Source organism: Diadema antillarum, unplaced genomic scaffold, assembly GCF_040938485.1.
Source record: "Diadema antillarum isolate AM-2024a unplaced genomic scaffold, OU_Dant_1.0 seq00000998_RagTag, whole genome shotgun sequence".
In the NCBI taxonomy this organism is placed as follows: domain Eukaryota; kingdom Metazoa; phylum Echinodermata; class Echinoidea; order Diadematoida; family Diadematidae; genus Diadema; species Diadema antillarum.
This window is the reverse complement of record NW_027271836.1, coordinates 23,575-51,158: the sequence shown is the minus strand read 5'-3', so window position 1 is coordinate 51,158 and position 27,584 is coordinate 23,575. Positions and strand designations below refer to the sequence as shown.

The following is a 27,584-nucleotide window of genomic DNA, read 5'->3' as shown; positions in this document are numbered from 1 at the left end:
AGTAAACAGGTTATCTTTTGAACATGTTCACTTTGATATATCAAGCGAAATAACTTGACTCTAGGCAGATATATGCACATTAACTTTGGAGAAAACAGAAAATGAAACTGTTCATGAGAGCGTTCTTTAACTTTGGAAGCATCACACTGTACCTGAATCATAATCTATAATGAATTACAATGTGACACGTAAAATAAAGTGCAATGGTATACCAGTAACAAAGAAGCAAGAAAAACATTGTAATCATTTCAAACTTCCCCATACCAAGCATTAATGTTTCTTCTTCATCAACTCGTTTTGGTCTCCGCCAGCAGGGATTCCAGCCGCATCCTGTGAAATATAACATCAAGGAAAGTTACAAGAGTAGACTGGGACTTTCGTTGAGGGAAGATTGTGAAAAACAGTTTCAAAGCTTTAGAATAGTATCTGATTTAATGTAAATGGGCTTTCTTAACCTATTCAAATGAGTGAGGAAATAATATGCATACTGGTGCAATAGTTTCGAAAAATCGATGTAAACCACCATAACGTCTGCAATTAACAATTCGTATGATATTGGGCTGGAATTTTGCTCAGAGCATAAACGAACTCCATTCATATGAATGATACTAACTTCCAAAGCAGTCTCTTATCCCCCCCCCCCTAAAAAAATAAAAACAAAAATATAATATTATTGAATTTGAAAGTAAAGTGCGTGTAAAGGGTGTTTACGAAATAAAGAAGGGGTCTCTAAAACATGATTTAAAACAATAATCTACAAAAAAACACGTTCTAGAAAACCGATAGAAATGACATTTTTCTTTTTTGTTATATGAACCATTCTTTACAGTAAGGTGCAAGAACAATTATTGCTCTCTCAGAAAGTACAAACAAATGATGATTGACTAGGTTGACCCCTTTCGCTATTTCAAGTCCCTATACTTTTGTGTGTGTGTGTGTGTGTGTGTGTGCAAGTGCACTTGATATAATTAAGTGCATGAGCACACACAGGCATTTCGCGATCTTTATTTGAAGGTGTTATCTGCAACGGCGTAAATCCGTACTGAGGAGTGGGGAGGACGGGGGGGGGGGGGAGAGAAGCTTCGTTCCCTCCCCCTCACACACACATTCACACACACACACACACACACACACACACTTTACAGGGCTCGAATGTCCCATTTTTTTGCATGCAACGTGGGAAGGAAGTGGCAGCAAAAATATGAAGACCTTTGGTTTTTGTTTTTGTTTGTTTGTTTGCTTGTTAGCCAACTTTCGCCGGAGCGATCAAGGAAGGGAGCGGGAGGGGGAGGGTGTGGGAGGGGAATGATCCCCCTCCCATGGTGAGAACTTCTTTCATTTTGATGTTGTAAATGGTGCAGTTTGATGTATGTTATTGCGTGTTTTATCGACTTGAAACAGTCCCACTTCGGCCGTAATCTGGCAGAACTGCGTATCTCCTTTAACACATTACGCCAGAAATCGGGTTTAAAGATTCAATGTTACACCTTTCTAAACTGAGATACGATGAGTTGCATTTTTCCTCTTTTCTCGGTCATAATTGGTCTAAAGAAATTATTTCCAGCAAAAAAATGACAATTTGACCTTTTTAAGTAGTAAAAATTACCAATTTTAAAAACTTACGCAGTTCTGCCAGATTAATCGTCGCCAAATTTTTGCGATCGTAATCTGGCATAACTGCGTATCTCTGGTCACGTGCCCGGGTTGATCAGCCAGAACTGCGTAAGTTTTTGGCCATGCGGGGGGTTTTTCAGGCAGAACTGCGTATCTCTAGGAGATACGCAGTTCTGCCTGATAAGCACGTGTTTCATCAGGCAGAACTACGTATCTCTTTTTGTCGTCAACCACGTGCTTATCAGCCAGAACTGCGTATCTCCTAGAGATACGCAGTTCTGGCTGATAAACACGTGGTTTATCAACCAGAACTACGTATCTCGGTCTATTTTCTGCGGGTTGTCTATCGTATTTTACCATCCACCCTCTTACTATTCAGCGGATGCAGTGTCAAAACAATGAATATTTTAGATCGAGTACAATTTTTTTGAAATATTTGTATTGTATAAAGTCATCATTATTGATTCACATTTAATTTCATTTTATCCATTCATTTGTATATGGAAAATAACTTGCTTTCCCCAAATGTTGTCAGTCTGTGTTCATGTTTCAGTATTATTTAGCGGCACAAGAAGTACTGCTACATCAAAAGCCTGGCTGCTGCTTGGGTTATTGTCGATCTCATGAAGCATTACATTTGGACTAAGAATAATATTAGACTAGGTTCTAGATGTTAAGCTATATTGTTCATCAAGACTACAGGTATATACTACACTGTAGACCGTCTAGACCGTAGTCTATTCAGGCCTAACGATACACTAGACATCTAGAGACTAGTGCGGTACGTAGGAATCTGCATACGATAGGCCTACTGATCTCATCATTATCCTAGTATTCCTACTCTATGCCCAAAGTAAGAGTAAGCCTAGACCCTTTTGGCTGAAGGCCTAAACTCTATTTAAACTAAAGAATACGAGGAGCTAGGCCTGACTAAAAGTTTATTCACAGCTTTATTAGAAAATAAAAAAATAGACCCTAGTTCTCGTTTGTGTCGACTCCTAGTCCTACTGTAGGCCTTATTGTCACTAACTACTTACAGTACTAACGTTAGGGTAGTAGTGTTCTAACCGTTACTATCTATTTCTACGCAGGCCTATTAAAAACGTACGAGAACTCTCGAACTCTGTCTACTCGATTGTCTAGGTCTATGTAACATCCAGACGTCTATTTTGGGGCGTCATTATAACAGACTAGTAGATCAATGAAAATTAGTTTCTAGATTTTCTAGTCTAGACTCTAGATCTAACGCTAGACTCTAGATATCCAGGTAGGGGCTAAATCTAGCGTTACAGCTAGACTGTTTATTGGGGATCTAGGCCTAGAAGGTACTAATGTTGTAGATCTAAGAACAACATAAAGCCTAACATGCCTATCTACAATGACTAACGGTAAGTCTATAAAGTCTATAGCCTATAATGTCTAGTAGTAGGCCCCTAGTACTAGTAGTAATGTATAGAACACAGATCTAAATCTAAGTTTCAGATCTATTTCTAGGGCTAAATGTTTATAATTTAGCGTTTAACCTGTAGATTCTAGATTCTTCATATTACAGACTTCAAGAATGTCTGGCCGAATCAAATCTAGAAAAATAGAAAACTGAGTAAAGACAGAATAACCGGCGATTCAGCCTAAGTTAAGTAACGGTAGGCCCCAGTAGTCTACTAGTAGTAGGCCCCTACTGCACAATTTACTGGGAGTACCGGTACGGTACCGGTATTAAAAAGTAAACTGTAAAAGTGTTAGTATTGGTCAATTTCTGACGTCTGTAGGATTGGATCGAAAATGCCATCGTTATAGACGGTATCCTAGATATTCATTAAACTTCTCGAGATCAATCCCATAGATCCAAGCCCACTAACCGCTTATTACAATGAAAAATAAAATAAGAAGCTATGGTCAATGGATTACAGATATTGTTGTTCGCGTGACCTACGCTACCGCACAGTACATTGATTTCACGTACACTAACAATGGACAAGTGCTGCAGCAGTACCAAGTAGGCCTAAAGTTGACTGGAGCGTGATGTCAGACAAGATGCAAACTATAACGTTTGTTAGATCTAGAAATGCTCTAGGCTTAAAAAACACTAGATTGTAGCAAAACTTAATAGTAAGGCATACCGCATATTGACCTGTTTTGAAGCCTGCCAGTCTATGAAGGGAAAGAAAGTGGCAATTTCCCCCAAGAGCAACGAGGGTTATTGCTTTAGCGTGACTGTCGTCGTGTACAATACACGTAGCCGCACGACGTGTCTAGCTAGCTAGCTAGCTAGCTAGGCACTGCTAACCTGAACGCGCAGCGCGTTCGTCACTACCAAGGTCGCGCACGCGCGTGTTAAGATATACCATGTCCGTGCGGGATGCAGGAACACCTTGGTCCAAGCGTTGTCGTAAGTCGACTTACGCAGTTCTGCCTGATTAACATCGGAAAATTCATTTCGAATCTCGACTTACGCAGTTCTGCCAGATTAATCGCCCTCTCTCCTCAGGAATTTTGCCAAAATCACTTTCTAAAAATAACTTTCTGTACCGATTCACAACTTATTTTTTGGCCCACTTGAAAGAGCATGAGAAAAAACACACAAAACACTCAAAACCTGAAAATCGACCAAAATCGACTTAGGGAGTTCTGCCAGATTACGGCCGACTTGTTTAAGGTAACAGAATATTTTCGATGTAGATTATAATTGAACGATTTGCCTTAGATTGTATCATATAAGGCAAATCCCACTGTGAAAACTTTGTGCATTTTTATGTTGTAAATGATGCAATTTTATGCATGTTTGGGTGTTTTATCGACTTGAAACAGTCTCACTTGTTTAAGGTAGGAGAATATTTTGATGTAGATTACAAAGCAATTCAAACAGAAAAGGCAATCACACGAGGGTGTAGATAAGGGGCATTTCTCATCCCACACGAAGGTGATTTTGCATTTTCAGACCTGAAATTCAGCGATCTGGTCAAAAAAAAAATTGTGCAATACTTGGCATTTTTTCCAGCCCCCCCCCCCCCCCCCAAAAAAAATAATAATTGAAATAAGTAGGGCTTTTTCAATAAAGAGTTGAAATCATGAAATTAAGCTCTTATTCCGAGTGTGCACCATCTTTGTGTTATATGTACAAAGTCTAGTAAGGCAGAGCTTAGGGGGAGGGTGTCGGAGGGGGAGGGTGTCGGAGGGGGAACACAAGACGGAGCTTTCTCGATTAGAATCTAAATGAAGCGATCTGAAGCAAACATTTTGAAGAAAATTCGGAAACTGTCATTCCCAAAAGTGTACTAAGTCTAAAGATGGGACCAAGCAATGGGAGGATGGCAAGATACGTCTCCCATATTCGAGGGAGCTTTTTTTTCAGTTTAAGAACTGAAATTTAACAATCTGGTGCACACTTTTATTAGAACATCTGGAAATTTGTCAATCAGAGAAGGTGCACGGGAGGGGATAAGCCCTATTCCCTATTCCTCCTTCCTACATGAGGGAGATTCTGTATTTTCTGACGGGCGAGCAGGGAGAAGGCGTGGGCGAGATCTAACACCACCCTTCCATTTTTCTATCAAAAAAAAAAATAAAACGCAAGAAAATTGTCCTCATTTCGGGAATCATTGGGGATCATAATGATATGTTTGCCCCTCCCCTCTTTCTCCGTCCGCGCTCCCCGTCCTCCAGAATCAACGCCTCTGCATACGATGGTGCTTTTGCATTTTTAGAATTCAGATGATTGCATCGATTACATGCAAGCGAGCGGAGCGATCGAGCTTGAAAATGTTGACATTTTACAGTCCCCAAGCTGCCGTTTGTAGCTATATTTTTTCGATTCAGAAATTAAGGGGGGCGCACCGGGCACAACTGTTGGCCATTACTGGCACCAACATCAGGAGAATGGCATAACGATTAAATGCGAGCGAGCGAAGAGAGCGAGCTTGAAAATGTTCACATTTTACAGTTCAAAAACTGCCATTTGTAGCTATATTTTTACGCTTTGGAAATTAAGTGGGAGGGGGGGGGGGGCGTCCGATGCGCCCCCTAGATCCGCCACTGGTAGTCAAGGGTGTCGGTTTATGTTCATGATTGGGGGTGGTATGAACAGGGAGGGGGCGTCGAAGTGACCAAGAGGGGGAAAGATGTCCGAAATCTGCATATTAGAGCATCCCCCAATCGTTTGTGTGTGTGTATGTGTGTGTGTGTGTGTGTGTGTGTGTGTGTGTTGTGTGTGTGTGTGTGTTTTATATACATGGAAAAGTTAGGAAATAGCCCAGGTCAAGTCTTATTATTGGCAATGCAAGGCATTTTGATATAGACACTGCAACACTGCGAAATCAATGATCTAGCTTTGATATAACGAAGCGTAAGGTACAAAGATGTACATTCTACATCACTTTGCGCAACATTGCAGCGACTCTTTTTGCCGTTCGGATGTTCTGAGTACAGTGGGCACATCCTGCTTATATTCAGAATGCCAACCACGAATCACGCTGAATCACAATCTTTTGTCGGCTCCGGGCTTTTTTAACAATGTTTAACACTGTATGCCTCTTTCATTTTGGTTAACAGAAATCTTAGAAAAATATCTTATTTCTTGATCACTCTTTCATGTCGATTTCAAAAGCAGTTTACTAACCTTTGAATAACCACTTTGGTAAATTTTAGTTTTTGTTTTGTTTTTTGTTTTACCAGCGGATGGGGGGGGAGGGGAGGGGGGGCACGTGCACCCCCCCCCCACCCCCATAGTTACGCCACTGGGGGAGGGTATGGAAGGGGTTAGGCCTATTCCCCTCTTGTATACGCGAGGGAGATTTTGTATTTTCAGAATTGAAATCCAGCCATCTTTGGGTTAAATGTGTAGACAGTTTTCTTTCAAAAAAGTAAACACAGTTCCACATCTCGGGAGTTACGAGGAGGAGCAAAATGATAATGTTTGTCCCCAATACTTTTATGGGGGAATCATCCCCCTCCCCCTCCATCGACGCCTCTGCATATGAGGGAGCTTTTGTAAGTGGAAGATCTGCTGCACACTCTTTGATAGAATATACTTTAAAAAAAAAATCGAGTGAAAATATTCACTCTTGAAGGAGTGAATACCAAAAAATATAGTGAATTCAGCCTGAAATTGGAGTGAATTTTGAGTGAAAATGTTTATTTTCACTCGTTTTAGAGTGACCTCACTCCAAAATCTTCGAGTGATCCCTGAGGTCACTCCAAAATGAGTGATGAGTGAAAATGAAAATTTTCACTCAAAATTCATCCCATTTTCACTCTAAATTCACTCTTTTTTTGTATACACTCCTTCATGAGTGAATATTTTCACTCGATTTTCTTTTTTTAGAGAGATAAGGAAATACGTCAATCTCAAAAATGTATATCGAAAGGGACCCAGTAGCGGAGCTTTTGCATATTTATGATTGCAATTCAACGATCCGGTGCATAGTTCTGGCGGTATAATTAGTTGGACAATTTTCCCTAAAGAAAGTTCGAGATTTGGCCTCATCTGGGGAATTTCTTGGGGAACAAATGATTTGTCTGCCCCTAACATTTCCGCAGGGGCGGGGCAAATGCCCCTTGGACCCCCCCCCCCCCCGATACATTCGACGCCCCTTATCATCCCTGGATATGCCCATAGATGTATCAGTCATCATCGTTTCAGGAATTATTCAGGAAATGGAGGGGGTCACAATCATGGCGGTATAGTTGTTGTTATTATCTGTCGAATGGAAAGTATTGTTGAATCCTTATTTATAGAAATCAAAGTGCCTAATCGGAAAGATATTTTATTAGGCGTAATATACAGGCCCCCTGATGCTACTATAAAATTATTTTTTGATTATTTTAATGAATTATTACAAGAATCTTCAGTTTTGAATAAGGAATGTTATTTAATGGGTGACTTTAATATTGATTTAAGTAAATGTAATGATTCTTATTATCCCGAGGAATTTCTCAATATTATGCTCTCTGCATATTTCTCACCCTTGATTTCAAAACCAACCCGTGTAACAGAACAATCGGCCACTTTAATAGATAATATTTTTTGTAATGTAAACCCTTTTCCTGATTCTGCTATTATACTTACGGATATATCTGATCATTATGCTATTTATATGTGTTCATCTTTACAGTTAAAGACGAAAATACCTCAGAATTATGAAAGAAGGCGTAAGTTTACACCTCAGAATATAGCCCAGTTTCAGGAATCTTTGATGGAAATTGACTGGTCTGACTTATATGTGGTGCAAGATACGAATGTAGCTTATGAAATTTTTATAAATAAGATTGTTATTTTGTTAGATACACATATTCCATTAGTTAAAAAGAAGTTGGGTAGTTATAAACGTGATCCAAGATTGCCATGGGTGTCAAAGTCATTATTACGTTCAATTAATCGTAAAAATAATTTGTATTATGTAAGTAAGGCTAAAAAAACACAGCAATCTCGTGATAAGTATACTGCATATAAAAATACTCTCACTATGGTATTGCGTAAAGAAAAAAGGAATTATTATATGAGAAAATTAGATTTGTTTAAAAATGATATGCGCAATACTTCGAAATTGATAAATGAAACATTGAATAAGCATAAGGAAAGAAATTTTATTTCTAAAATTAAGAATGATGGATTTGAAATAAAAGATTTACGTATGATAGCAGAAATATTTAATTCACATTTTTCAACTGTTGGCCAGAATCTTTGTGCAAATATTCCGTTGTCTACTAAAGAATTTTATGATTATCTGGATGTCGGTAATCAAAATTCAATCTTTTTTTCCCCTGTAACAGTATATGAGATTTTAGATATTGTTCATAATTTACCTTCTAAAAGAAGTTCTGGTTATGATGATATTGATAATATACTGTTAAAAAATATAATACCTTATATTGTTGATCCTTTGTTTCACATTTTTAATCTATCAATATCACAAGGGCAGGTACCAGATGTTATGAAAATATCAAAAATAGTTCCAATTTTTAAAAAGGGTAATAGGGAAGAATTGAATAATTACAGACCTATTTCTCTTTTGCCTAATATATCTAAAATATTAGAAAAGATAATATATTCTCGAGTTATAGATTTTTAAAATAGAAATGACATTTTGTCAAAATATCAATTTGGATTTCGCAAGAAACATAGCACAGCACATGCAATATTATCTTTCACTGAAAAAGTATCTCGAGCAATTGATAAGTTTCAACATACTGCAGGAATCTTCCTGGACCTCTCCAAGGCCTTCGACACGATTAACCACGACATTCTTCTTTATAAACTTAATCATTATGGTATACGTGGGAAGGCCTTGGAGTGGCTCAGAAGTTATTTGAAAGACAGAAAACAATTTGTTTGTATAAACAATGAAAAATCTTCTTTGCGCTCAGTTGATTGTGGAGTTCCACAAGGAAGTATACTAGGGCCGTTACTTTTTATTATCTACATCAATGATTTTCCCAAATCTTCAAATGTTCTTTCTTTTATATTATTTGCAGATGATTCTAATCTTTTCTTTTCTCCTTCAAATCCTCATACATTAGTTGATGCCATGAATATAGAATTGAACAAGATAATGCAATGGCTAAGAGCAAATAGATTATCGCTTAATTTGCAGAAAACAAATGTGATGTTGTTTAGTAATACCCTTGATAAATTGCCACATGATATAATTTTTGAAAATGAAGTGATAAAACAGGTTTATTCTGTTAGATTTCTTGGTGTAACTGTAGACAGTAAGCTTTCTTGGAAACAGCATATAGATTGTATATGCCGCACTATTTCCAGTAACATAGGTGTAATTAATAAAGTAAAGTTTTGTTTTTCTGTTAAAAAGTTGCTAATGTTATATTCAACGTTAATTTTACCTTATTTAACGTATGGAATTATAGTATGGGGAAATACACATTCAACTTATTTGGATAAATTATTATTGTTACAAAAAAAGCACTTCGAGTAATATGTAATACCTCCAAATATTCCCATACTGACGGATTATTTGTGGAGAATAAGGTTTTAAAAGTAAGAGATTTGTATTATTATTACCTTGGTCAATTTATGTACAGTTTGTATAATAAGTCACTTCCTTCAGTTTTTGAAAATATGTTTAATAAGAATAAAAATATTCATAAATACCCCACTCGTCAAACAGATGAATATCATTTGCCCCTTACCCGAACTCTATTTACAAAATCCGCGTTTATCTACAGTGGCCCAAAATTTTGGAATTCCCTTGAGAAAAATATAAAAGATTCCATTAGTTTGAAATCATTCTCTAGTAATTTAAAGAAATATTTGATTAGCTCATATGTACCCCATGATTAGTTTGACTGTTTGGAATTGTTCTTTTTCTTCACCCTGTATCGAGAATGTTGACCTGCCCTTCGCTCTCTCTACTCCCCCTCTCCCCCTCCCGCCCTCTCTTTCCCTACTCTCTTCTGTGTGTGCACAATGTATGTGGATGCATACATGTGTGTGTACGTGCGTGTGTGTGCGTATGTGTATGTGGGTACGTGTGTGTGCTTGTGTGTATGTGTATGTGTGTGTGTGTATGTGTATGTGTATGTGTATGTCTATGTCTATGTGTATGTGTATACATGTGAAAGCGTATACACTTTACTTCATGTAACCATCCGATTTGATTGAATGAAAACTGTATACTTTCAATGATTAGCTTGTACGGTACATGCATCGTTGTATTGTGTTATAAAGTCATATATAATTAATGTATTGTAGCAATGTAACGTAAGTGAGGGGACTGCAATCTACAAGTTCGCTTTTTAGCAGCCCCTCAATTTCCATTTCCATGAAGTTCTTTTAAGAACCAATATGTATTATTATGTTCCAATATATGTAATCATGTCAAAGTGTATTACCTGTGTTTGATTGGAAATGAAAATAAAAAAACATGCATGTGAACATGCATGTGTGAAATGAAATGAAATTGTTTGTTTGTTTTCTTACATAATTTGCAGATGATCCCAAGTTGCTCGCGTCATAGCGTGTTTTACATGTAAGCCTATGCTATTTGACGTTGTCAACGTCTGGACCATACCTTATGTCGATATTACTTTCTTCGCGAGCGAGCGAAGCAAGCAAGCGCTTGAGAAAATTATGTATACATTATCCTACAAAATAGAATACTGTTCAGCTCTGTTACCTGTCTGAAGGCGGGCGTACGAACGTCATGCAATATGCCAAAGTTGATACAATCACATTTCTACTTCCTCCATTTTTTCTCAAATTTCAGGGGGGGGGGGGTATTGTACAGGCCATCCCCCCTCCTCAATTTCAGGGGGGGGGGGGATATATCCTCCACCCCCCCCCCCCCCCCAGATTTACGCCCATGGTTATCTGACATTGCTAGCATATGTGACCGTGCATCACAAAACCAACAAAAAGTAACACTCATTGATTTTATGTATTTTTTTAAAAGTGAAATTGGTCGTGCGAGTCAGTCCTGAGTAAGGGGTTTTCCATATTTTTCGAAAGTGTACTTCTTCTACACTATTTTTTAGTTTAGGGTCATAACAGGAATCTGGAGGTGTGCTTTCAGCAGTTTTCCTACAACCCTTTTTAGGAGAGAGTAGAATGATCAGGTACGTCTTCGAAGCCCCTTTTCATTTCTGGAAATCCTATGCATTCTCTTCACTTTCAAGTCTATAAGAATAGCGTTGACATTAATCATGAACAGAATGTGTTAATAGATCATGCTTAAGTTCAGGTAAATCAGTTAACCCCTTCATTGTTGTTGCTATACGGTGGTTTATATGTCGTAGTTCTGTCCCTTTCATCGTACGGATAGTACGGCTTGGTAAAGATTAAGCGCTTGAGAATAGATAATGTGCTTCAGAGCATCTTTTCTCAGTTCACACTTTTACAGATTGAGTGTGAGCTTCCTTTCCAATATCTAAATACGTTAGGGCAATCCATTTGAATCGAGTTATACACCCATTTAAAGTTAGAGTCTGCTCTTAAAAAAATTTCCCCTTAACTAAAAATCCATGTCTGGAGACTTTTTGTTCGTCTTGTAATGTAGGGTCAATATGTAATTACACAATCGTGCTAGTATGTTTATACTGTAATAAAACATAAACTTAAGTTTTTGCGTAATAAGCAAAGTAAATATAATTTCGGTTGTATACATATAATTTAATATATAATTCTCTATACATACAAACATAGTATATATAATATATGAAGAGTTTGTTCGCAAAAACCGATAGGTCATTTTTTGAAGATTTTGAAGTACGGTCTCTGTCAAAGTACAAAGTAATACCTTTTAAGTGATACATTGGTCACAACATACAGGTACATTTTTGAAGTAATGGTCAAAAGAAGCAAAATTTTTTCTATTATTCTCATTATTTTTCTTGACCTTTAATCGGAAATATCTCAATTTGGCAAATTTTATGGACTTGTCGGTTTTTGCGAACAAACTCTTCATAATATATTTGACCATGCATCACAAAACGAACAAAAAGTCGCACACACTGATTTTGCGTGAGGACTGAAAATTTGTGAAATGGGTCAACCCAGGTGCCCTTGACTTTTTCATATTTTCTGAAAGAGCAATTCTTCTACATTATGCTAAACTTTGGAATCATAGAACGGGCAGGAAAGTGTGTTTTTTTAGTAGTGTTTCTCGAACATTTTTGTTAGAATGCTGTGATTAGATGTGTCTTTAGAGTCCAATTTTCATTTCTGAGAAACCCTTTCCACACTCTTCACTTTCAACTCTAATAACTTTTGAAGGATGATGCCACAGTGCAACTTATAGTGCAACTTACAAAGCAGTGACTGCTTTGTAAGTTGGCACTAATCAAGGACAGAATGTGTTAATGAGGCATGCTCAATTTCAGTTCAATTTGATAATCCCTTCATTTTTGTTACTCCAGTGGTTTACTTCCTGTTACGGCAGCACGGCTTGGTAAAGATTAAGCGCTTAAATACACACTGTACTTCAGATCCTCTTTTCTCAGTTAACACATTTCCTGAGTGTGTGCTTTCTTTCCAATATTTAGATTTTTAAAGCTTAGAGTCTATTCTTCCAGAATCTGCCCTTAACTAAAATTCCATGTCTGGCGACTTTTTGTGTGTTTTGTGGAGGAGGGTCTCATATGTGACCGTGCACCTCAAAACGAACATAAAGTCGCACACACTGATTTCGCGTGAGGACTGAAAATAAGTGAAATGGGTCAACCCAGCCGAACTTGACTTTTTCATATTTTCTGAAAGAGCGGGTCTTCTTTTACATTATGCTAAAATTTGGTATCATAAAACGGGCAGGAAAGTGTGTTTTTTTAGCAATTAATCTCGAACATTTTTGGTAGAATAGTGTGATTAGGTGTGTCTTTAGAATCCCTTTTTCATTTCTGAAAAACCTTGTCCACACTCTTCACTTTCAACTCTAATAACTTTTGAAAGGATAGTGCTACTGCTTTGAAAGTTGGCATTAATTATGGACAGAATGTGTTAATAAGGCATGCTTAATTTCAGATTAATCTCATAATCCCTTCATTGTTGTTACTCTGGTGGTTTACTTCCTGTTGTTTGTCCCATTCATCGCACAGCCAGCACGGTTTGGTAAAGATTAAGCGCTTGAATAGACACTGTACTTCTGAGCCTCTTTTCTCAGTTCACACTTTTCCTGAGTTTGTGCTTTCTTTCCGATATTTAGATAGGTTAGGAGAGTCCATTTGATTTGAGTTACACATCATTTTAAAGCTTAGAGTCTGCTCTTTCAGAATATGGTCTTAACTAAAAATTCATGTCTGGCGACTCTTTGTTTGTTTTGAGGTGCAGGGTCACATATATTATATTATATATATATATATATATATATATATATATAATGTATATATACATATATATATATATATATATATATATATATATATATTTCTGGAGGGATTGAAAACAAAAGCACAAAAACAAAAATATGAATGAAAGATTAGTAAAAGAACGAAATATCGACACCTTTTCTTGGTAGGAAGTGCGGATGATACTTTTGCAGAAACTTTCCAACAATGGAGAAGAGGAGGGATACAGCAACGGATACACCAATGACTAGTCCAACGATGAAACCAACATTAGCACGTTTTCCTGAAAGTTGGTCTAGACACAATCAAAGCATGCTGTCCTTTCGTTACATTGTTTCTTTCAGAAATATAAAACATGCAAATAATAATTGATATGATATGTTACTGCAACATGTTATATGTCTCAGTTAGTGGGTTGTGCAACGAATTATTTTATTTCTTGGCTACGCCCATTTTACACAATAATCATTATCAAATTATGTCATCGTTTAGAGAAACGCAATGGATAGCCGCAAGTTTTTGTGGTTTTTTTTTCCAAGGACAAAAATGTTAACACATGAAGGTGTTGACTCAAATATAATGTGGTGACAAATCAAAATTTAAATTCATTACAATATTTGTTACCTATTTTTCATGAATCTTGTAGTATTCCCAACAAAAGCGCAAATTTGTTATTGTCAAGGAAAAAAGGCAACTTTGTGCACAACCTGATTTCGGCAGAAGAGTGATTTCCTTGGTCGATGTTCCATTCAGCGAGTCACCAGTAGCTATACACATGATGGTTTGCTCCTTTCCTTGATCAGATAAAATTGATATCGTCTCACTCCTCTCGTATGTGCCGTCAGATAACATTTTCTGTCTTGAAACCACGGAATTCAGTCTCTTTCCAGATTCTTCAGTCCATAGCATGGAAATGTTAGGCTTGAATCCACTCACAACACATGTAAGATTAATGGTGGCAGTGTTAGGTATTATAATTTGGTATGTACACCCATCCTGAAGGGACTGAGTTTTATCAACGCATTCCTCGATTGTATGTGCTGATGCCATCGCTAGGGGGAAAGAAAGAATTAGTTGCAAAATAGCGAATTAGATTTTTGGATTTGTTGCATAAAGTTCTGCAGAATGTGTTATGGGAAATGCAGACTGCGTTATTCAATTTGATAAAACGCTTATGTGGGGGTTGTTGTTCATCGAGAGGCAACTTCACTGATAGTGAAGTCTGGTGTTGTATTGGATCGGTATGATATTTTACGGTAAGGTACGGTAAGTACACATTTGGAGCGTTCTGAGAGCGCTTCTCTGGCTCGGTTTGGTACGCTTTGAGAGCTTTTGCTCTAACGCACCATTATCTTATCCCTTGTTTTTACAAGAAAAAAAAAAGACAAAATAGAAAGCGTGTACTGAAATCAGAACATTGTGTAGACTTTGTTGCTTGGCCAATGTGCTTTGACAACGGGCCAGCAATAACAATGCATAATTATAATTCATATAGCTTCAAAACTGTGAAGTTGAAATTGCATTCTGCTGTTACTAACATTAAGAGTGTGAACGTCTGTAATCTCTCGTTAATAGGGACATTACGATTGGCACGTTCAATGGTGGACTGCAAAGCATGGGGGTCATTCTTAAAGTAGTGCGCATGCGTATCCACGAGGTTATTGTTGGTAACTGGTTACAGATGTCTCGAACGTTCACCCTAAGTTCTGCCGTCGTTTGTATATACCTGCTGTGACCATGGTGACGACGTTGTTGGTGCGATATCTGGTTATAGCACTAGGAGAGACATGACATTACAAGCTACAAAATGGGCCCAATTGACTTGATTCTGCAAGAGGAGTGTAATGGAAGCGTATATTGTCAAAAACTAATACATTCTCATGTCTGTGATTTGCCTTTAAATTGAAAAATGTTGCAGAATAAAACATACAATTAACACGTTTTATTTCTGCATCGGCAATATGGCAGTCTGGTTTAAGCATACATTCCCTTACGCCGAATTTGGTGCCAGTCGTGAACCCACTTAAGTTTAGCCAGGCAATTAAAATAATTATGCAGGTGCATTGTTAGATCTAGCGTCATAAAATAACAATAAGTCATCATTGTCATTCTAACGCACCGCTGATATATGCGAAGGAAATTTTCTCCAAAAGTCTGTGGAGATTCGGCGTGATTATGATCTTGGAATTATTACAACTATGAAGATGATGTTTCTTAGTTAAGTGCGCCGTCGTGGTGTTAAATTTGAAAGGTGAAAGTATTTATCTTCGTTGCTCGTCAATCCTACGTAAAGACTGCTATTCGGGCACCCAGTACACCATCACCCGCACCATCAACTACTGTACCCATCCCATGAAGTGAGGATTTCTTCCTCCTACATCCCAGCAAATCTTATTAACAATTTCTAAACTGCATGAGAATGTCAGTCTACATGCTTATTTTGCTAAAGGGCAAATCCAGACCAAAACTATCATCACTACCTAAACTAGAGATGGCATACGCAGCCCTGCAGGAAAATCGAACAAACTCGATTCCCACTATGTTATACTAATCGCAGCTATTCGGTATTTTCGAATAGTGCCCTCTTATGTGAATCGGTGTTAGGAAATCCTATCGTTCGATTCAAGCTATTCGCGTGCCCTCGAAAACGAGCACCGAATACCCGAATAGTATACTTCTATGTGAACGCAGCCTAACAAAAGAAAAAAAAAAACCCGTATACTCGCAGTCCACTATCAAACTCGCAAATAGAAAAGACCGTAATATAGTACACTGACAACTCGTTCATCGCGTGCCACAAATTCCTGCCCTTTATTCTTCCATTAATTCAAGGGCTCGTCAAAAACTGGATGCACTGTGGGATTTGTAGTAAAAGAAACGTACCACTAGGCGACAAAATGAAGATAATTCGGATGAACAAACCTTATCACATTTTCAAATAAACAAACTTTTGAAATTAGAAACCTATTTTCATTTGAATTGATGAATTCTCGGAGTAACGAATAATTGTACCCTTCAGTGGGTATCAGTAAACCCGTCATTATTTTCGATGAAACGAACCTGAAGCTATAGCAAATATGTGTGTTTTGGAATAACAAAGCTTTAGAATAAGGAACAATATCATGGTGATGTACAATGACATTATGTATCCTCAGAAAAAAGGGAAACCCACATCGAATTGCCAGTATGCATGTCTTGAGTGCAAGAGTATTCAATCGGCATAAAGGGACTACGAGTAGGCCTATACCATGTATAAAGCCTTCCTTTTTCTGTTTCACAATCTTTTCTATAATCATTAATAATGGTTGCGAGCATAGTTTTAGTATAATAATCTGTCACTTCAAGTAACCATATTTGCTGATATGATGAAATAAATCACTGTTTACTTCATGTATTACCATAGCGGCAGAAACATCTTGATTATCTTGCAAGCTCCTTTGTTGTATAAAAATGTTAAAATGTTAAAATATCCTTTGGATGTTTTTTTTTAGTACGGCATACCACTTTAGAAAATAAATCCTCAAGCATTAGAGGCAAATAATTATTAGAGTTCAAACAAATCGCACTATGCCTTTCTGAACGGCTTTGAAAAAGCATTTCAGTAAAGCTTTATTAATTTTATAAACGAAATTAATAAAGTAAACACTAAAATGATATATTCTCCAAACGTTTCATGATATTTATAGGAAAATATCACTTACAGCTAACCGTCAAAAGAGTGGAGAGCTCAAAATCCTCCGAATTCGTCATAACTACTTGACACAGGTAGAGACCCTCATCTGCGACCTCCAAGTTAGTAATGACGAGACTAAAATTCTTGTCGATGTGGAACCCTTGCTCGCCGCTCTCAAATTTTCCGTAGAGGAATCCCGCCTTGGTCGTCCTTCGCTGCTCACGTGAACTACTCTCCTTGACCCAGATTACAGCTTCAGGGTCTCCTTCAAAGTTACATGGCAGCCGGATGTCGCCACCTTTCCACCCTCGAACGATGGGGGCAGTGTTTCTCACTGGTGATAGTAATGAAAATTGAATTGTTAAGCCACGACAGTCTGTGGCAAAGTGGTTAACTTTCGCCTTGCCCTTCTAACTCATCTGTGATTTCATTTAATTTGATGGGATTCCACAAAGGGAATACAAATTCTGGACATTTAGCGTATTTATGTATAAGGCGTGTGCAATAAAGATATGTTAAAGCCAAATGAAATACCTTAAATTCAGGATAAAGGGAACAATTCAGCAAATATAAACAGTCAATGGGAGCACTTCGTTTCTGAGTATTGCTTGTTTTTACCGCCATGCCCTAGCTGTAACGTAGTACGTATTATACCCGCAGTACCGCAATGCTCTTATGTTTCTTTTACGTTGACGTACACAATGTATAATACAATTTACTTATGTTAAAAATAGGCACACTCTCTCTACTAGAAAACTGTCTCTAGTTTTCCTCATCTGAGTTATCACGTGTATTATCTTTTATGACCTGACGTCTTGAACATTGTTAACGTCGACCAAGCAAGGGTAACTTTTCCATCAGTGTTGGTAATTAATATCATTATTATATTTAAAAAATGAAACATGGGCATTGAAGGAAGCTACCATGAATGATAAGGTATTATGTTTATCAGATTAAGTAACTTAATACCCTATTGTATTATGATCTTTAATTAAGCTCGGACTAAACTTACTCTTAATCGCCTCATTGACACACGTAGAGTGTATAGTTAAACAATGTCCTTTATTACTTTGCCACGTGCATACAATAATATTACATAATCCTTGTGAAAATGTAATGAATTGTTTTGTCCTAGGACATTTCTTTTTCCTTTTTTTTTATTAGCAAGTCGAACACTTATAATATAATGCAACACTGTATTCAGTAACCTATTGAAGAATATATATAGCAAATATGATTATTGTAAGTAATATTCGGTGGCACTTGGGTTGGCTTCCTCTTTTTAGATAGGTCTTGCATTTTTTTCTGACATATCGGACAGAGCTACTGTAAGATACCCCATGTGAAGAGATACACTTACCTTCCATAGCAAGGCCACACACAGAAGCAGCCAATACTAGTAGCAGCACGGGGCCGTATTTTCTATCCATCACAGCTAGGCAGTCAAAGGCTGAGATTTTTGGTAGAAATTAAGGCGAGCACACATTTTAATCTCAGACTCAGGAAAGTCTGTACATTCCTTTGTCGTCACATTTCTCAAAATGGGATGAGAGTCGACCAAACCTCATGAAAGGTATGCAAGTATTATACGCCGATAATAAACTGCAGTCGTTCAGTAAGACAGATCAATCACGATATAAATGGTTCGAATCTCCATGGCTGCAGTCATTGTTCCCCTGGCAAGTTACTTTATCCTCATCCACAGTCCTTGGTGAAGAACATTAGCACGCTTTTGCTTTATACATCCAACGCCTTCTTAGTCGTCACGTAAAAGAAAATTTACGCTACTCAACTCCAGTCAATCTGTTGACGAAAAACTAGATTCTTTTTGCCAAGTTTGTGTAAGGAGGCATGGGGCTGGTGAAGCGTTCTTTCTTGTGAAGCAGCCATCTGCTCAAAAATGCTTTGAGTTATCTCTATTTCGAGATCATGTGGTGTACACCTGGCATAACGTTTAACAAAGTGTTTGCCATTTCATTGTAGACGTGGCTCAAGGTTCAATGTGAGATATGTTTGCATTTGCATAAAATTATCATCATTCAATGTCATTGGTGCATGACGATGATCTCGAATGGCGCAAAGACGACAAATCACTGTAGTGGCCAAAGTCCAACCTAACAATCTATTCAGTGCGTTTCCTCATGCTCGTGGTGAGCGTACAGCCTGAAGAAGTTATCATAAAACAAAATAATAAAGCCGTGCAGTTCATGCGTATAACAATAATCTTGTCTGTACTCTCTTTACTAATAGCAATACATACTCGGGAGAGATTTAGTTCGCTGGCTCGAGAAATTATGAGGTCCGTATGAGACCGTGCACACTGTTCGCGTATAATAAATGTAGGTAAAGGATCGTTTGTGTTCGGATACATTGCGTTCACGGAGCTAAAAAAAGATCACGATTCCACAACTGTATCCCTCCCGTTCATGATATTAACATCAAGAATGTACGAATAGTCAATCGAAAAGACGCCTCAGCTGCATAACACTACATCTACAGCGTCACATCCGCAGCAAAGGAGTTACATTAGTCACTGCTCTGAGTTACAATTCAAAAGTTCAAGTAAACAATATTTTTAGTCCCCAATACCCAGTAATAACTCGATAAATACTTTTCCACAATAAGTAAGCAATCGAAGAGCTACAAAATACAATGTAAGTTAATTGTCTACCTCATATTAAGTCACAGCTGCAGTAAGGCCTCAAGGAATGACAAAAAAATCAGTACCAGGATATATAACCTATACAAAAACCTATACAAAAGAAAAAAACAACAAAACAAAATAAAAAAAAAGTAAACCGAATTTCACCAACTCGCAATTTTCGCACAAGAGCGAGGAAATGAATGCGGTTATTCAAAAAAAATCACACTCCCTCTGGTGAGTTGAATTGCGTTATAACTTTCGGTTTTTAGTGTTTGTTTTTTTTTTTGGGGGGGGGCACACGCACACACACGCACACGTACACACACAGTTGCAAGTGTAATCCCGATATCGAAGATAGTTTTTCATTCTTTTTATTTGTTTTTATTTGTTTTTTTTCGTTTTTTATTCATCGTTTTAGGCTGTGAGTGAACAGGCCTATTGATCGACTGTGATCCACGCTGTTTCCAGGGATATTTTAAGCGAATTCGTGCAGGTGTATTATAAATGCATAGATCAAGTTATAGATATAAATAAGAACGTTATCACAATTTACTGCATCCTTATAAGACACAATTAATTTTGTAATTGCCGTACCAACTGTGATGGCATGTATCAATGATACCTGAAAGATAGGAGCGCGAGTTCGAGGACCGTTTCCCAGTATTGATAGAGTGGTTAAAATTTCGCACCCCGCTAGGGGCCCTAGATCCATCAACCTGCGTTTAATTGCTACAAGCACGGCACTGAACGAAACGGAAATTTGCAGGTTACCACAACGAAAATAAGTTTTTTCTTTACTATCTTAAAATTATACAGAAATACGTGTTGTAAGTATCATCACGGTCTCCGCATGCATCTTTAATGTACTTTGTCTATTGAAGCACAGAGTGGCGAAGATTGGTGCGAACTCCTCCCTTAGCGCACAACTATTCCGCGTCGTTCGCGTTTGATGACGGTAGCTGCAAATTTCCGATATCTGTCACTGAACTTGTGGTTCCATTCGATCTATAGTTTTTTTCCCCTTGATGCGAGCAAACTTTCATATATAATTTTCAGAGATTTTATGTGCACAAAGTATTCAAGAAAGCCTTTTATTATGGCGATGTGTATCCGCCTCGAACGCTCTACACAGAGTGGATTCGGCGCAGTAAAAATCTATATTATTATCATATATTAGTCAAGGATGCCTGTATTGTACTAAAAACAATAAAAAAACTTATGCAAATTGAGAAGGACCTAAAGTGCAATGAATTCATACCCCTTGAACAATATCTATTGTGAGCGTACGGGTAGAAGACAGGTGGTAGGCTCATCCCTCACATGCGAACACACTAGTATACTAGCAACCGCGGAGCAGCCAAATCAAGAAGTGCGTGAAGTTAACATTAAGAAGTTAAGAAGTTAAGATTTTAACTTTTGAAAAGTGCTGTTAATGTTACTTAACAGGGAGTCCTGGACAGCCATTACGAAGTGGCAACATGGCCGCCTCCATGCAAGAAGCCAATGTATAGTTTGCCCTCTAGTGGTGGTGAAGAGAAAGCCTCTTCGATTGTACTATAAACACACGTGCAGTGTACGGATACAGGCCAGTGCGGATACAGGCCTCTCTTTATTTTACGTTAAAACAAAAGGAATAGAAATAGATAATTGGGGGAGAGGGCGTGTGCGCCCCCCTCCCCCCCCCCCCCCCCCCCCTTAGATCTGTGAAGGCGCCCTCCCCTTTACAGAATTCCTGGATCATCCGCGCCTGGTGTTGGTATACATTGAGCAGCTAGCGCATGCAGCGCCTTTCGAATTCAAGATTCAAGATTCACGATACAAATTTATTTTCACTTCCATCAAATAAACAAAGAAATTATATACATTGCATATGCACAGGATATTTTTGATGCTTGCAGAATGTGATTTGACAAAGTACATATGAAAATGAGAAGCAGATGAAAAAACAAACAAACGCAATTCTATCTTTGTTGATATATACATAAAGTGTATAGTACAAGTCAACTATAAGCATGAGGATGGAAGTAGAGGATCCCACTACTAAAGAAGCAAAACTTGTACGATATGGGACCCTAATTGCAATCTGCAGCAGTTTCAAAGCCAGTGCGCCCACACAATCACATAACGAGCCACATTTTCAGTTTTTAATAGGAAAAGTGATGTACCTATTGACACACTTTGATGTCAAGCGAAACATTAACGTTACCCAACTATTCTAATACCCCCATTCCACAGAGATTTTCTGTTATTGGTTACTTGCCGAAAGGAAAGTATGTTGCTCCCGGCCACCTATTGAAGTGTATCGGATCGAAGTCTGATAGATCCAACTTGGCTGGACGACTATCATGTGAGTCTCGGATGTGTCGCGCGTGATCGTCATCAGACGACAAAATTTTTCCCTCATCAGATCACCGCAAGACATGTCTGACACTCATCTGACAGTCAACCGACATGAGTCGGATTCATCGGCCTATCATCCGATACACTTCGGTTGGTGAATAACCGATGAGAGAAAAAAACAAACAAACAAACTGGGGAATGGGGGTATGAGTGTTGTTAATGGAAACACACTTTTGCCAGCATGTCAAAATAAAGAAACATGTCCAACAGTCAATATTTACAAAGGGATGTTTCTGTAAATGCACAATTTGTGCCAAATAAAATCTCTCAAAATCTATCAAATTTAGCCACGGTTTAAATGGTGCAAGTATGGATACATCCTTTTGCTAAGTAATTCCCCTCACCCCAGAAAAAATGGCCCAACTTAGATTCATAAATTATAAAAAAAAAGACAGAAAGAAGAGAAATGTACCTCTCCCGAGAGTGGAGAGATCAATTTTCGACACTGCACCCCCCCCCCCCCCACTTTGGAAAAATATATGAACCCGACATTGAATCCACATAGTACAACCTTTTCTCATGTGATGGCCACGTTATTGTTGAGCAGTCATCATTGAAAGTAATGTTTAAAAGAAATATTCCGTGTTGATAATGCTATGCTTAACTTTTTTTTCAGCAGAGAGGGGAAGGAGTCTGACAAGTTTTACTATTTCGGTTGTCTGTTCACTCTATATCAAGGTATGAAGGAACGCTTTTCAAACATACCTGTGATATGTTGACAACTCTGATGACTCAGATAGACAATGTACAAACGAGACAGGTCAGGATGCTTCAGGGCGGTGATATTGCAGTTTGTCACACTGGCTACTCCATGTGATCGCTCGTCCGCAAGAAGAATGTAGTAAGGGCCGGCTTACTCAACGACCTAATGAAAACAACATGTTGTTGTCATTGACGGATTTACTTTTTTTTTAAAGAACTTGAAATTTGTCTCCAAAGTTACAAAAGAGAGTGAGTTTGTTTTTTTTTTTCAAGTACGTATACAAATTAAATTATGCATACAATGTCATGTGTTACAAAAAAATCCTTCTTTTGATCCTTGATAACTAGAAAAAATAAACATCGGATAACACTATCATTGATATGAGTAGTGTACAGTTAAAGATAATAACAAGTTTTGGTACCTCAAAAGTTTCCCTGAATTTCCTTGTCTTAGTTTGTGTTTCAGGTTAAAGTACGTTGTCTGTGAGACTTACTCGCCCCAAAGTGCTCTCATGTCTTAGTAATCATGCAATAATGGTTTCGTACCAGAGCCGCCGCCGTACGGCGGCGAGGTAGTATTGTACGAAACCACTGACTGCGACCAGCGGCGTGTGCAGCCCCATACATGTACGCATAGCTAACTGCGACCAGCAGCGGCCCCATACGCACAGCGTAATGGGGCTTCGCATTGTAGCATTCAGGATCATGACAGATTTAGTATCGCGGTAAATGTCAATTTAAAATCCAAAAATTTCTTCAATTTGAAGACTTACCAATTAAGTTGAAGTGTTCAAAACAGCTTCGGACAACGTTTGGTTCTGTCAATAGTCCCTTTCTGTTCGAATTGATGACTGAATGTGACTCGGTCGAGAAGACCTTGGGAGAGCTACATACACTGAATACTACGGCCAGCGCATGCGCACACAAACATCTTATCCGTTCATGGATTTGAAATTTGTGCGCATGTGATGTGTTCTCATGCACTGGCTGTAGTATTCAGTGCGTGTAGGTCTCCCAAGGTCCTCTCGGCCGAGTCACATTCAGTCATCAATTCGAACAGAAAGGGACTATTGGCAGAACCAAACCTTGCCCGAATCCTGTTTTCAATACTTCAACTTAATTGGTAAGTCTTCAAATCGAAGACATTTTTTAAGATTTTAAGTTGATATTTACCCGTGATACTAAATCTGTCATGATCCTGAATGCTACGATGCGAAGCCCCATTACGCTATGCGTATGGGGCTGCTGGTCGCAGTTAATTGCATGATTACTAAGACATGAGAGCACTTTGGGGCGAGTAAGTCTCACAGTGTTAGTTATATGAAAGGTACTTTAACCTGAAACACAAACTAAGACAAGGAAATTCAGGGAAACTTTTGAGGTACCAAAACTTTTTATTATCTTTAAAGGTGATTGGAATCTGAGAACACTAATCAGTTTCATTAAGTCCATAAATAACTTTGAAATTAATTTCAAGATTTTGGTCAAATATGAATCCTCTGTGCAAAAGTGAACATAACAATGACATTAACAATGACCATGAACAATAGACACGAATATAATATCACGAATACCACATTTACAAATCTTTGCAGACCAGGTTTTGGTCTCTTGCTCCAAGGCACATGAATGCTTTACACTTCTAGTCTAAATTCATATCGTAAAGGGTAAATGCACGCACACGAAGAGAAGTAAGCACATGTTCTCAAGTATTTGGGATTCCATCTCTAGAGTATCGACGTGAACGTTCAGATATGATTCAAGTGTTCAAGATTCTGCATGATATGGGAAACTTTGATCTAGCTGTTCTCTTTGTTATCAATGATCAAGTGACACGCTGTCATAAATTTAAGTTGTATAAAGGAAGGTGTCGAACTTGTAAAAGGTTGAACTCTTTCACTCAAAGAGTAGAAAATACTTTGAAAAGCCTTTGCGCAGAATGAGCTTGGACTTAAAGCTATTTACTGATGTTGCATCGACAGCATCTGTAGATGCTGTCGATGCAACATCAGTAAATAGCTTTAAGTCCAAGCTCATTGATCACTTGAAGCAAAAGCGTAGCAAATTTAGTCCAGATTGCATTAACTGATAATCCCGTGGATGCAGTACATCACATGGATTTCCTCCGACTCAGGATTGAATCCTTTGAATGGCCCTCTACAAGTTTCCAACTTACTGGGCATCATCGTAGGTAATTCAGATAATTCAGGTGATAATGAAATTTTTTCATGAATATCATAGACCATTCAAACCCTGGCCATTGTTCAGAACCATTGTCTGTGTATTAAGCGAACACGTCAATACACACCAGTAGATCTTTGTGCAAAGGTAAAGCTTTGTATAGGGTTGAAAATCGAGAAAATATGAACCCTAACCCTAAAAAATCTTGAATTTATTGAAACCGCTGAACGCTCTTTTTTAAACTTTGATATCGTCTCCAGACTGTGTGGAATGTCGACTATAAAAGTCTAATGCAGACAAGATAAAAGATTGTAATATTTTGCTTCATATATAGTTTTCATGAGATTTTAAAGAATAAGACAGAATTCAGAAGAACCAAGAATTCAGAATATTAAACAGGAAGCATGTTGAGATGGTGTGATTCTTGTAAGTTCTTCTCACATAACCTACTTAGTCGTTCTCTCACATCCCATCTCGTTTGCATATTTCCACCATAAGATGCCGTTTTTTGCATATCTGAATGTCCTTTTTCATTCCCTCCTTCTTTTTACGTCTGTTTTTCCCCTTGTTTCACTATGATCGTCTTCATTGTTGCTGTTTCACTCCATTGTCATTATTGGGAAGTCCATGGCGATAGAGACTGTTTTAATTTATTGCTGTTGATGGTACACTGAATAGGCCAAGTTTAACTAGGAGGTGGGAGAGCTCTTCTATTTTCCTATACTTCAACAGGAGTCTGTTCACCTGATAGACTCCCTAATTCATCATTGGCTGCAGAATACCTACAAAAAGATAGTGTCGTCAACTTGCGTATTGACGCCGTTATGTTTTACCAGTCCACGGTGGTGTGTCGCGGCTCGCACTATTGTGTCTTTTCATCAGAGTAGCGGCAGGCTTCAAGGCATGCAAGGTGGGGCGGACGGTTTTAGATGGCGAGTATTTCTGACTTGCAGTCAACCTTGCATAACTCGATGACATATTTTTAGCCAAATATCAATTATCTCCGAGGCAAAATAAAAGTCATAAGTTCGCTCATGAAATTCTCCATATTTAAGCAGAAAGTAGAAGTACGGTTGTCTTGATGATATACCCAAAGTCCCATCTTTATTGTTATTCCCCTTGCGTTTCTCGAAGCTAAATTACAACATCTCTCAGCTTTACCCACACAAATATAATACACTGAAGAAGCAACATGCGCTCGCATAATTACAAGGTCATATTCATATATGCGTTCATATTTTCTATTCAACCACAGCACGAAATTGTGTCTACCATATATCACACCATGATCTATACTACGTTCTACGTAAGGCCAGGTGCACAAAGAGGCACAATAGCCCTCACATCCTGTCATTCCTTCATTCCTTTTCATCTTTGTTTTTCTAGAATTTAGTCTCTTTTCTCCGGACAAATTAAATATATCAATCAAAAAAAAAACAAAAACACGCATACATGATAGCGTATTCTACTCTTCCCGTGAACCATCAAACAAATGAAATAAAACCTTACGATACAATATTATTTTCTTCAAAATCATTCCCCCTTCGCCCACATATACACGAATTGTTAACACAACTACCTGACTACCTATACTCTGTCAAAATCACACAATATAAATACAGCTTAGTACCACCTACAATATTTCAAACATACAGTCTTACACACCTGGTGACTACGAAAAAATGAAACATGTTATTTGATATGCATGTTAAGGAAAAGAAAAAATTCATAAGGAACCAAGGTTTTGAAATTATATTCACGAATTAGTATTATTTATGCACAGTAATACTTACGACGGTCACAAATATACGAAGACAATGCATGTCGTAAAGGTAGGCCCTATATGCACAAACAGAAAATTGAACTGCTGTCTTCTATTCAACATTGAGTGAACAAGACAGAAAAAAGGGCTACAACCACCTTGGTTACAGCAAATCTACATTTGGTCCTCTTGATCCTCGTAGTAATCATTTCACTCCATCGACGTGAATCGTATTGTCATGAAATCAGTATATGAAAACTTAAACTTCTTTGCTCGGGGAGTGTTCGGCTGAAAAGTCTACTATCACGCACCCATGTTCTGAAGGGGCCATCCCATGAGACCGCCCCCACGAGTCTAGAGCCAACGGGTTCGATTCTGAAAAAACAGGTCCCTGGGATATTTTGTGAATTTTATTGTGAATTTTATTGACTTTTTCGATCCCCTCTCGGGGTTTGAGAGTGAAAACAAAGAATACAAAAAACAACATGACAAACCAGTGAATTCAATTGACCTGTAGATTTCACATAATAATACATGAGTCATACAGCCCGATCATCATGAGTTTCACACCTGTAAGGCAAGTAAGGCCAATGAACTCGACACTACGCAAACACATTCCACAAGTACGACATTACATTGTGGGGCTTAGTGTGTCGACCTCATGGTCAGTTTTTGTATAGTGTCGAACTCATGGGCCTTGTTTGCCTAGCGTTGGACTCACGGAAACTCAAGGGCTCTAGGACTCGTGGGTTGTACGATTCGAAGGTGTCGAACTTGTAACATGTCTCCTCTCTACCAGGTCTGTCCTGCGTCAT

At 38.1% G+C, this 27,584-nt stretch overlaps 1 protein-coding gene across 1 annotated transcript; it reads right to left on the bottom strand.

Moving 5' to 3' along the window:
• Window positions 1–287: 287 nt before the first annotated feature.
• Window positions 288–27,584, bottom strand: LOC139742344 (uncharacterized). Its single transcript, XM_071652923.1, has 6 exons — window positions 27,491–27,584; window positions 18,441–18,530; window positions 17,109–17,414; window positions 14,115–14,459; window positions 13,594–13,702; window positions 288–330 (listed from the first exon to the last, which is right to left on the bottom strand). The coding sequence occupies exons 1-6, from the start codon at window positions 27,582–27,584 to the stop codon at window positions 288–290; spliced, it is 987 nt and encodes a 328-aa protein (XP_071509024.1).